The sequence below is a fragment of the Ammodytes marinus genome, assembly GCF_949987685.1.
Source record: "Ammodytes marinus genome assembly, chromosome: 10".
NCBI lineage: Eukaryota > Metazoa > Chordata > Actinopteri > Uranoscopiformes > Ammodytidae > Ammodytes > Ammodytes marinus.
In genome coordinates this window covers 10,184,550-10,195,883 of record NC_137214.1, presented here as the reverse complement: position 1 = coordinate 10,195,883, position 11,334 = coordinate 10,184,550, and the positions used below count along the sequence as shown (strand labels likewise).

The window sequence follows — 11,334 nt, the reverse complement described above, 5'->3', positions numbered from 1 at the left end:
CAAGACGGACTGGGAGTCTGAGAGGGTTGTCCCCCCAACAAAGAGAATGTATCAGTGATGCGGACAATTATTGAGGAGAAGATATATTTTCTGTCTCAAATCAGCGGCGTCCTCCCGGGCCGGATGGTGATGGTGATGTGCGTGTGCGTGGGGGTTTGGCTATGTGCTGGATGCTGTCATCGTAGGCTACTGGGACTGCTCTCTGCCTAATCCTCGGCCCTGAGCTCAGAAATAACCAACCCCCCCTGCCTCCCTCTGTTCGCCTCTCTCTCTCTCTCTCTCTCTCTCTCTCTCTCTCTCTCTCTCTCTCTCTCTCTCTGCTCCCTGCCTCCGCTGTCTGCCCGGAGGATCCACACCCACCAAAGCAAGGTCACATCCATCCGGTCTTAGTGTCTTATAACAATAATAAAAGTATTAATAATAAAAGTATTATTAATAAAAGTATTATTATTAATAATAATAATAATAATAATAATAATAATAATAATAATAATAATAATAATAATAATAATAATAATAATAATAATAATAATAATAATAATAATGTGTTTGTATTGCCTAGGGCCTACTGAAAGCCTGTGTCCAATGTTAGGAAAGATTGTTTTAAAATAATATAGGCTAAGTTAAAATAAATAAATAGGCCTAGCTGTGTATTTTTATTTGAGATATAAGGGATGCCCTTATAATGAATCATTTGAACTTTTAAGGCCAATATAATGTGTAATCAATAAATAGCCTATGCATCTCAAAGAAATGTACACATTGACCACTCATCTTAAGTAGCCTACCTACCCTTACCCACCTGACAAAGAGGGACACGTCCCCAGGAGCCCTATTGCCTGTCGGGAGGTCTGGACAGTTGTAATTAGTTAATTGCACGTTTGTTTGGCATCTGCACCACTAAATCACACAATATCAACTCAAATGAAAGCTAGGGTCCCCTGGTGGGTTATTCTGGCCCAGAAAGCCCAAATCCATTGTATTATTCAGGAAATAAAGTAGGCAATTTGTTCCTAGGTTAAATGTTTTATGCAAACCTTGATTTAAAAAGACAGAGATAGTGCTACAATTACAGTTAACAGAGGCATTTGAAATGAAATTTAAAAAAATATATTTTGGCTATATACAACAAAATGAATACTTTTTTACAACCATACTAAATTCTAATCTATTGACTGCTAACCTAGATTTGGGGAGCCACATTAAAATGTGCTTTCTGGTGTCTTCGTGCGAATTGTCCCTCCGTGCGCTCTGTCCTTTCATCGCAACTTCCTGTTGTTACGTCACTTCCAGTTTCGATTATTTTTTTCACCCCATGCTCCTGAAACGGTGAATTTCCAACACGAAAGGCTGAAGACAGAATACAAAGAAATAAAAACAGCTACAATGTTCAAACTTGAAGGACTCGGACCTAAAATGGACCCGGAGGAGATGAAGAAGAAGATGCGACAAGATGTCCTCGCGTCTTTACGAAACTTTCTTATTTACGTCGCCCTCCTCAGAGCCAGTGAGTCTACAGATGACATTGACATTTCAGTTGAAATACTAACACTGCATATAGCTATAATAGGGCCTCGCTGGTATTTATGACGTTGTTTAATCAGCTCATGCACTAAACGAAACACAAGTAAACCAAAATGTAGTTTTTCGTTTATAATCATTATTATTTACTTCATTTTTACAGCACATTGTAGGCTTTACAAGAAAAGCTCATATGGCTCTACAATGAGGATATTACACGCACCCAGGGTTTCAGCTAGACAATGAACACCGCTTGATAATAATAGAGTTTCCAGGGTTCCACTTAATGTATCAGGAAGTTTAAACCCAACAATCTGAATTTTGGGCTTTACTACGTCCTAGATACGACTTTTTATTTATTTATTTACGATGCTTTAACAAGACTCCAATTTTCTTTAATATCATTACAATTTGTTTTGCCAGTATGGACATGAAATAGGTTTGAAATTGCATTCGTACTGGGTTTTTAAAAAATTAAGTCTTAAATTTAAACTGCTGACACCAGTAATAATAGGATAAATCCGATAAGATCAAATAGAGTAGAAATAAAGTGCTTTGAGTTGCAAAAAAGGCCATTTAAAAGTCCAATTATATAGAAAGAAATGCAATAGCTATTGGGATATCAACATACAACACTTGCTGCCTGCAGCGATTTGATTTTAACATTAAAAAAAAACTAAAAATTTGACATACAATTGCTCCTGTTGGAAAACTGTCTGTGACAGACCAGGCTGCTTTAGCTTCTTATATTCTCTAGTCATGGTCTTAACAGTAACTAATCAGTTTTTTGTGTTCACAGCCCCATATGTATTAAAGAAGCTGGACAGCATATGAAAAGGAGCATCTGATCTCTTCTACCACCATCAACTGAGAGAATGCTGCTTCAGAGACAGTATGGACCACCACCATAATCATCGTCAGCGGCAGCAGCAGAGAGCTAGGGCCATCAAAGCAAATCCTGTTGAAGACACCCAGTGTCTGTCCAACGCTGCACCTGATGATACACCTCACCTATTCTCATATCTTCCCTTGTTGTGAATGTTAGTCCGTCTTTCTTGTTTAACATATTGTGATTGTTGTAAAATGCAAAGTTTGATATAGCGAATGCCTGACATGTTCGCGCAATAAAGGCAAACAATGTTATTTGTGTTGGTGTGTTACTGCTTAAAAGATCTGCTCAGTCTGCATAACATAGTTTACACTTGTTCCCTATGAATGTACACTGCAAGGCAAACATTCCTCAATGTTATTGTTAATGAGTTTCATCTTAATTCAATTAATTTGCAACAACAACCTAAGGCATATGTTTTAAACACGGACACTACAGCTGTAGGCTGTCAACTTTAGGCCTTTTTTTTACTAGTCTTAATGCTTATTTGATCCCTAAAGGTTAAGGCAACAGCATTCAAAGGTAATAGTAATGTTTTTTTTGTTGTTTATCAGTGCTGGTGGTATTGGGTTGTTCCAAGCCCCTTCACCCATCAATTATTTTTTTATTTACAAAATAAAATGAATCACAAACCTCAATTGGACGTTAAACATGATTTACCTTAAATAATTAATTATAGTGTACTTATTGTCTAGTAGGTTGCACTTCAATGAGATTGACTGAAAGTATACAAAAATTAAACGTTGGTGAACTTTCGCCACACCACCACATGGGGGCGGTGTTATATTCTAACGGTTGATGAGAGAGACCACCCAGTGATGGAGGCAACGACAACGGCTGCAGTGAACTGAACCGGCTGTCTGCTCGTGTGAGCGCTCTGAATCCCTAACAATAATGATAACCACTAGAAAAGCCACGTTATATTATAATAATTGAGTTACGGGAAGGGGAGAGCAGCTGTGCAGATATCAAGGCCGCTCTTGGAAATCAAAACAAAGCTCGAGACCGCTCCGCATCCTTCCGTGTTATTGTTGAAGCGGGCCCGCCCATTCTCCAGAGCATCTCAGGAAACCCCGCAGCATCACACAAAAGCCGGCTACACATCGGGAGGGCAGCACGAAAATCCAGGGGCTTTGACAGCAGCCCGGAGGTAGGCTTCTGTCAAAATGTCCAGTCAGCCGGATGAGATGTGTATAACAAGACGGCTGGGCTGTTTTGTTTTTTTCACAATGACCTTCGTTGTGTTATTGTGTTGCCAGTAGCCCAACGGATGCGTAGCCTAGAAATAACACCGTGCAACATTAAATAACAACAATCTCCACCACCACCGCCTATTATCATTATGGACTTTCCAGGTCACTTCCAGCACATTTTCCATCAGCTCAACCACCAACGCCTCCACGCTCAGCTGTGTGACTGTGTGGTGCTGGTCGGCGGCCAGAGCTTCCAGGCTCACCGCTCCATCCTGGCAGCATGCAGCTCCCACTTCAGGGCCCTCCTGAGCTCCAGCAGCGACAGCACAGACGAGGTAGGAGAAGGGGGGCTAGCAGGAGCTGACACGATGGGCGGAGGTGGTAGTGGAAGTGGTGGAGGCCTCACTGTGATGAAGCTAGATCCAGAGGTGGTGACTCCAGAGGCCTTCTCCACCCTGCTAGACATGATCTACACCTCTGCCCTCTCTCTGGGGGCCTCCAACGTGATGGACGTGCTGCTGGCCGCGTCACACCTGCACCTCAACGGCGTGGTGAAGGCCTGCAAGCTCCACCTCTCCAGGAAGAACTTCCCCGCGTCTGCCCCGAAAGGTTGGAAGTCTATGCAGCAGCAGTGTCCGTCTTCAGGGTTGCTTCAAAATGTCCCATCCGTCTTGGAGGTGGACAGCGATGAGGATGACGTGGGAGTGGAGGTGTCTCAGTCTGGTAGTGGGGTTGAAGACCAAGGGGTGAGTGCCGCGCCCTTTTCGAGGCATAAGAGAAAGTCCAACGAGGATGGGCTCGGTGGCAGAAAGAGGTCTTGCTATAGGCCGCCTAATAAAGAGGGCTCACCTACTGTCACCAGAAGCACAGTCAATAATGAGGAGGGACTAGGAGAGGAGCTGCTATCGCCGGACTGCCTGAAGACCACCAGCGATGGATTCTGGGAGGGCCGAGGTGCTCAAGAGGAGGTGGAGGAGAAGTACCAGGCGACCAAGGGAGAGTCGGAGGAGATCCAGCTGCCCAGCCAATCAGACAGCGGCGCGGGAGGCGTGGCTACGTTTGAGGACACTGTGGTCAAAGTACAGGTGGGTGAGGAAGGGGAGGAAGATGGAGAGGGAGAGGAGCCCAAGATGCCCATGATCGAGGTGAAGAAGGAAAATCAGAGCTCCTACTCCCCAGGTTTGGACACGGCGCTGCACACTTCTGACCATTTAGAAGCACAACTGAATGACGTGAAAATGGCCGCCACGGTCAGTGACGTCAGCTCTTTACAGTCTCAGCTGTGCACCGATCTTCTAGCCGATGATGCAAATGAAGATGCTGGAGATTTGGGCGAGGAGTCGGTAGACGCCGTTGAGGGCCTGGACAGCCTGTCAGAACTGGCCTTTTCCTGCTTCCTCAACCCTAGCACTGCTGAGAGTGTAATGGGAGCTCTGGGAGAAGAAGAAGACAGCCTAGCGAGCCTCACTGCTGCTGCTACAGCCGCTGCTACAGCCGCCTCCACTAGCGATGCTCCTGGAGGTGCTGGTGAACTGTGTCAGAACTTAGGAGAAGCGCACACCACCTCTGATTCATCCTCACTCGTTTACCCGGTGACCTCTATGCCCTTGCAGCAGCTTCTACCGACTCAGGGCCCCGGTGGTTTCAGTGACACGCTAATTCTCCAGCCCACGCAGAACTCTCTAGCTGGCTTCCTGAGTTTGGAAACCCCCCTAATACAACCCTCCTCCACCAGGGCCGGGAAAACCTCGGGGGCGACCTCCTTCCGTCGCATAGCCCCCAAAGTGCAGCCCGGGTCGGACCCCGCCACCACAGATTGTTCCCCTTCCGATCGCCCGCCCCTGACCAGAGCCTCCGAGGACGTTCTGTCAAAGTGCAAGAAAGCGGCCGCAGAGGACCACGTGCTGCTGGTGGAAGGGGAGAAGAAGTACGCCTGCAAAATGTGCTGCAAGACCTTCATGAACCTGACGGACTGCAAGAAGCACATCCGCGTCCACACGGGGGAGAAGCCCTACCCCTGTCCAAAGTGTGGCAAGCGCTTCAGCCAGTCCTCACACCTGTACAAGCACTCCAAGAACACCTGCCTGAACTGGAGAGCAGAGGACCAGGCATTCACAGATACCCTGCTCTGAACACGATTGTAGGAGACAATAATGTAATAATGGCCGATAACGGAATTAACTGCCATTAACGTAAAACAAATTCAGTTTTTAATTACCTTATTTAAGTTTGATTTATTGGCTATAAAATATAAATTACCCTTTTTACCAGCCAATAATGTAATAACTTATTACATTGTGGGCAACACGTTATTATGTGATTAGTTCAGAAAGTTGGTTACGTTATTGGCAAGTTACTTAAGTATCCAAGTTTTATAACATTAAAAACTGAAAAATTGTTATGGCAGCTACACTGATGGACATTTGTTGATTTGGAGACAACTTGACACAATTATTTTACAAAATGCACTCTGTTGTTGTTAATTGTCAATTTTGATTTCATGTTCCATGAAATTGGCTTATGAAATGTTAAGTTATCAAATGTTTTTATACTTCCATGAAATGACACAGATCAAATTCAGCCAAGCGGATGTAACTGCACTTCAAATATTTTCAAAGGATTCTTTGAATTTTAGTTGATTTTTTGACTGCTGCGTTAAGAGCGATGAGAATAAAGATGATGCACATGGTCATTTTTTTTTAAATTCATCTTTAATCTATTTCAAGCTTCAGACATTTCTATCACAAACTAAACAAACACTACATTTAGGACTACACTTTAACTACGCCATTAGTTTCTATACTTCAGAAGAATCCCATTTGGCACAGAACTGGAGTGTTGCACTGTTGTAAGTAATAACAGCAGACATGGAACGTTAACATCAGAATAAAGTGCAAGTGTAATGCTTATCACATTACATGTACAATGAGACTGATAACCAAGCACATTCTGATTCTGTTCTGGGGGAAACATTTTGAAACAAATGAGAAAAGGCCGTTTGCAGTTCAGCTACAATGTGTGTTTTTTTATAAGAACTGAGATCAAGGAGTGCTTCTAGTTGGTTCATTTGCCTCTTCTAAGAACTCACAAACATGTCTGATCATTTCCTTCCTCAAAAAATGCGCACTGTCTACCAAAAGTGCATTTCATTAGTAACTGTGAAAGGTCAACAGAACTGAAAAGAACATGTGTTCTGGGCATGTCTGAACTACATTAGTAGCCTTGCTATTCTTCTCGACCCATTTTCCAGTTTGATCTCACGTTGGAGTCCATTAGTAGACTACTAGTACTTTACTGTTATTTGTTATCCAGATGAGTCAGGCACTGTAGCCACAATGGCTCAGTTTCAGGCTCTAGAAGGTGAGTTCGCTGGGCATTTCTTTGCCCTGCAAACCCCCCACCAGGTTCTGAGCTGCCAAAGCTCCCATGATGCCTCTTGTGGAGTAGGTGGCACTGCCGATGTGAGGCAACACCACTGCACAGGACAAGAGAGGACAGAAAACACAATTAAAATAATAATAAATAAGAACATAAACATTCACATCAAACCACTAGGCAAAAAATACCCAAAAAACTTGTTTAGATACTGCACATCCTGTCAACTCACCACAGTTTTTAAGTGTAAGGAGTGGGTGGCTGGTTGGGAGTGGTTCAGGTGTGGTGACATCCAGTCCGGCTGCTGCAAGCTGCCCACTGGACAAAGCCTCATACAGATCTTCCTGGTTGACCACAGCTCCCCTGGAGACAAATAAGTCCCAACATCATACTTGGTGGATTTTGCATTTATTTATAATGTTTTAATTTTAATAGCAAACATAGTTGGTGTCAAAATACACCACAACCATTTGTTCCCCATTTGGTCCTAAACCAAAGCTTTTCCCTTAACGCACAGCCAGGTGTTTGCTGGAAAGCCTTACCTGCTTGAGTTGACAAACACTGCAGTTTTTTTCATCTTGCTGAAGAAGGCCTTGTCACACAGGCCCTGGGTTTCCGGTGTCAAGGAGCAGGATACGATGATGAAGTCGCTCTCGGACACAAGTGTGTCCAGGGGAACTGTTCAACAGAGAGGAGAGGAGGGGGGAACATGATGGGAAGAGATATACCAAACTACTTATAAATACCCCATTATATTATTAGATTTATTTAGAATACAAGATATCACTTCCTCTGTCCTCTCTTGTCTCGCTCTGCTTTTAATCGTTCCTCTTTTGACTTACCAAACTCTCCTTTCACCTCAGCGGCGTCGGCCTTGGCTGTTCTCCCAGAGTAGAGCAGCTTTTTCACCCCAAAGGGCATGAGTCTCCGAGCAATGGCCATGCCTGCAAACAAAAGAACAGCTACTGTAGTTATTCGCCTACTAGCAGGTCTTAAACTTCTCCTTCATACCAACATGTTATGGAGCCAGTAAAAAAGTAGAATTATTTGAAAGTACATAGATGACTCAGTAGGTCAGTAGGAAGTGTAAGGAGGCTTACTTTCAGCTAAATGTGTTCAAAACAAAAGACATGACCATTGATTTCTGAAGACACGCCCACAGTCAGGAGGCCCTCACAATAAAAGGTCAAACTTTTGAAAAGGTGAAATCAAGCAAGTATCTTGGGGACAGTCACCAATTCCACTTTTATCTTCGAAACAAACTGTGAAGCTATGTGTAAGAAAGGTCACCAGCGCCTGCATTGTTTGAGGAAGCTGGCTGTACCTTTACGGCCACAGTAAATGTTATCTGTTTTCTTACTATCGTGGTTTGGAACTATAACTTTGAAGAACAGAAACAGAAATTCCTTGTACCAGATTGTGAAATGGTCCAGCAATCTGATTGGTGAGTCACAGCTGAACATGGAGGCCCTCGACACCAAACAGTTAACAGTGGTTAACACACTCCATTAAAAATGCTGACTCCCACCGTTTATACAGTGTATTTCACCTCCTTCCTTCGGCACAGAGGTTCACACAGTCCAAAAATACAGTTACAAACCATTATAGAAATAGTTTTGTTCCTCTGGCCATCATTTACTGTATTAATTAAATCTACGGTATGTGCCTGCCTATTCTGATGTCCTAAGCATATTTTATGATTCCTGTTTGGTGTACGTATTTACGGGTGCCTTTTGTTTATTAACTGCAAACCAAATGTGTCCACGGGTAGAAATAAAACAACCTAGGGTGCGCCCATAGCTCAGTTGATAGGGCGCCCCCCCCCCCGGGCCAAGGCCCCGCAGCGGACCCGGGTTCGAATCCTGCCCGGGTCAGCTCTCTGCATGTCCTCTCCTCTTTGCCCCATTTCAACACTGTCTCCCCAATCTGTCTAATAAAGCAAAAATGCCCAAAAAATAATCTTAAAAAAAATAAAACAACCTGTACCTGAACCTTAACTCCAATTAGGGAAAATACTGTAATATGAGTCATGACACGATCATTAGTCATTACACATGATGACAACAGAGGAGCTTGTCATAACAATATCATATCCTATGATAACAAAGCTGCATTGCCAAAGCAAAAAAATTAAGCAATAAGCAGCGTGCCGTACCAATACGTCCCAGTCCGATGACTCCTACTGTGCTGCCGGACAGACCGTACCCACACAGCCACAGAGGCTTCCACGAGCTCCAGCCGCCACTGACAGACAGACAAAATAGACAGAGTGACCATTGTGTGTTTGACTCACTTAAGACAATTACTCTTGTGTTGAAAAGTTACAGACTCACGATCAAATAAAGAGGCAAGTCATTTGTGTAAATGTGTAACTTGGTGAGACTAACTTTTTGACCTCGTCCACTCCCTCTGGTAATCTGCGCGCGGTGGCCAGCAGCAGAGCCACAGTCAGTTCTGCTGTGGCGTCAGTCAGCACATCCGGAGTGTATCCAACACGTATACCGCTGTTTGAAAACACACAGTAAAATGACTTGGTGTGCCACTCAATGCGTGGCATTTCAACCTTACAGTCTGGGTTTGTAAGTACGAGCTACAGTATCGGTCGATTCAACCCACCGTTTTTTTATTTCGTCGATAGCCATGTGGTCGAACCCCACAGACAGGGTGCTGATTACTTTCAGGTTTGGCCCTGGAATCACAGACAGAACAGCTGAAAATCCATATCTGGTACACTTGAACAAGAGGCTATTGATTGAGGCTTTGTTTTCATTATGGCTGAAACAATTTGAGGCATAGTGGATTAGCAGATCCATAAAACAAAAACTAATCTCTTGCTTTCACTGTTTACATAATTATTGTAAATGAAAGTATCTATAAAAAGTGTTCAGCCCTTTTGGAAGTTTGTATGTTTTTAAATGTCTTTCACAACACTAAATCAAAGTAAGGATGCCCTCAAAGCTTTTAGTGGTTCAGATGTTGACCACGATTTGGATCAGGTCGCTGTCCATTGTAGCCACTCTCTCTCTCGCTTTCACTCTGCTATCTTATCCCACTGACATTATTAATTATAGAAATTGATTGATCAGTTGATTCCACACACACACACACACACAATGATGACTACCTGCAGCATCCAGAACCTCTGCATCGATCTTGTCTGACAGCATACACAGGAGACCATGGGCCCCCTGCACGCCTTTGAGAAGATCTGCCCTTGACACAGGTTCATCTGAATCCCACAGAGACAGCTCACAACTGTTTCAATGGAGACAAGACAAGAAGACCACATGCATGAGATGGCATTTCAGTCAGACATAGGCTACACAGGCGTTGTGATTGAGGCCAGCTGGATGTGTGTGACTGTGACCCTAGGAAAGTTCATAGTTCACACTGTAGGTTACTTTCATTTTTAGATTTTATAGCCTCCACTGGCTACAGAAGTATGCAGCATGAATACAAGCAAAAGCCCATGACTATCTGAACATATGTTTGCGTGAACAGCCCGGCTACACGCTGGGGGAAAGCCCAATATAGTCTGCGGTTAGTTCATAAATGCATGCCTTGCCAATGTTTAATCAAAGTTAAAAATACTGCATACTCTCCAGCCGCTGACAGGATCTTCGCCCCCTCTTGCGGGATGCGCCTCGTCACGAACACCTTCATGAGTTTGCCCACTGTTTGCATCCCACTTTAACAGGCAAACGAACGGGGGAATCCTCTTCCCAATGAGCACCGTGCAGCTTTACGGGGAGGATAGACGTCTGGATGCACTGCTCACATAGGTACTTCAGCGGGTTTAACCTTCAATGTCTGCCACACTCGCGCTCTAGAAAAAAAACTACACTTGGCACGGTCCTTCAGGCATCAGGAAGTGCTTCAATGTAATGGCACCAACTGCGCCTGCGTGGAGTTCTTTAGCGCTATTTAGTAGTTGTACTGTCCCCGCTCTTGGTTCTAGGGATCAGATATAAGTAGAAATATAAAAACGTCTGTTTACTCGTTGGTCATGATGTCAGTTAATCAGTAAAAAAGAATAACAATGACATTATTAAATCAATCATCATCATAACCAACCAACCATAACCTGTGCAGTTCGGCAGTTTTCATCAGCCTTTGTATAATTGTTTTGTATGAGTCTCACTCTCATCCTCGTATGGACATGTTTATATTTCTCCTCTGGTTATGTTTCCTGGGATCCTAAAAAAAAGTTAGGAGAAGACGATTGATTTACGCATGCGCATTACGATTTTAAAAGCGAATAGCTGGCTACTGCAGAATAATCCATTACAATAGTTTTGATTTCTGAATCACAACAACAATAATTATTTCTTAACTTTCTTGGGGTGGGATGAGTAA

At 43.6% G+C, this 11,334-nt stretch overlaps 3 protein-coding genes across 3 annotated transcripts; 2 read left to right on the top strand and 1 right to left on the bottom strand.

Annotated features, from left to right (window-relative positions):
* The first annotated feature begins 1,307 nt into the window (after positions 1-1,307).
* tomm5 (translocase of outer mitochondrial membrane 5 homolog (yeast)) lies at positions 1,308-2,681 on the top strand. The gene is made up of 2 exons (XM_080035274.1): positions 1,308-1,507; positions 2,321-2,681. Exons 1-2 carry the CDS (start codon positions 1,387-1,389, stop codon positions 2,353-2,355), a joined length of 156 nt encoding a protein of 51 aa, XP_079891400.1. The 5' UTR covers positions 1,308-1,386; the 3' UTR covers positions 2,356-2,681.
* Positions 2,682-3,752: 1,071 nt separating this feature from the next.
* On the top strand, positions 3,753-5,735 carry LOC307256905 (zinc finger and BTB domain-containing protein 5-like; the record flags this gene model as incomplete). Its single annotated transcript, XM_080036021.1, has 1 exon — positions 3,753-5,735. The coding sequence occupies one exon, from the start codon at positions 3,753-3,755 to the stop codon at positions 5,733-5,735; it is 1,983 nt and encodes a 660-aa protein (XP_079892147.1).
* A 576-nt stretch (positions 5,736-6,311) lies between these two features.
* On the bottom strand, positions 6,312-11,125 carry grhpra (glyoxylate reductase/hydroxypyruvate reductase a). The gene is made up of 10 exons (XM_080034977.1): positions 11,057-11,125; positions 10,577-10,932; positions 10,103-10,233; positions 9,595-9,667; positions 9,366-9,482; positions 9,134-9,222; positions 7,821-7,922; positions 7,521-7,656; positions 7,211-7,341; positions 6,312-7,078 (listed from the first exon to the last, which is right to left on the bottom strand). Exons 2-10 carry the CDS (start codon positions 10,660-10,662, stop codon positions 6,957-6,959), a joined length of 987 nt encoding a protein of 328 aa, XP_079891103.1. The 5' UTR covers positions 10,663-10,932; positions 11,057-11,125; the 3' UTR covers positions 6,312-6,956.
* Positions 11,126-11,334: the final 209 nt, after the last annotated feature.

Bases quoted from the DNA above. Each gene is read 5' to 3' on its own strand.
- tomm5 (XM_080035274.1), top strand. From the start codon at position 1,387: ATGTTCAAACTTGAAGGACTCGGACCTAAAATGGACCCGGAGGAGATG. The intron at 1,508-2,320 runs GTGAGTCTACAG...TTGTGTTCACAG, and splicing joins CGTCGCCCTCCTCAGAGCCA to CCCCATATGTATTAAAGAAG.
- grhpra (XM_080034977.1), bottom strand. From the start codon at position 10,662: ATGCAAACAGTGGGCAAACTCATGAAGGTGTTCGTGACGAGGCGCATC. The intron at 9,668-10,102 runs GTAGTCATCATT...CTGTGATTCCAG, and splicing joins AGAGGTTCTGGATGCTGCAG to GGCCAAACCTGAAAGTAATC. The intron at 7,923-9,133 runs GTACGGCACGCT...TTTTGTTTGCAG, and splicing joins CATCGGACTGGGACGTATTG to GCATGGCCATTGCTCGGAGA.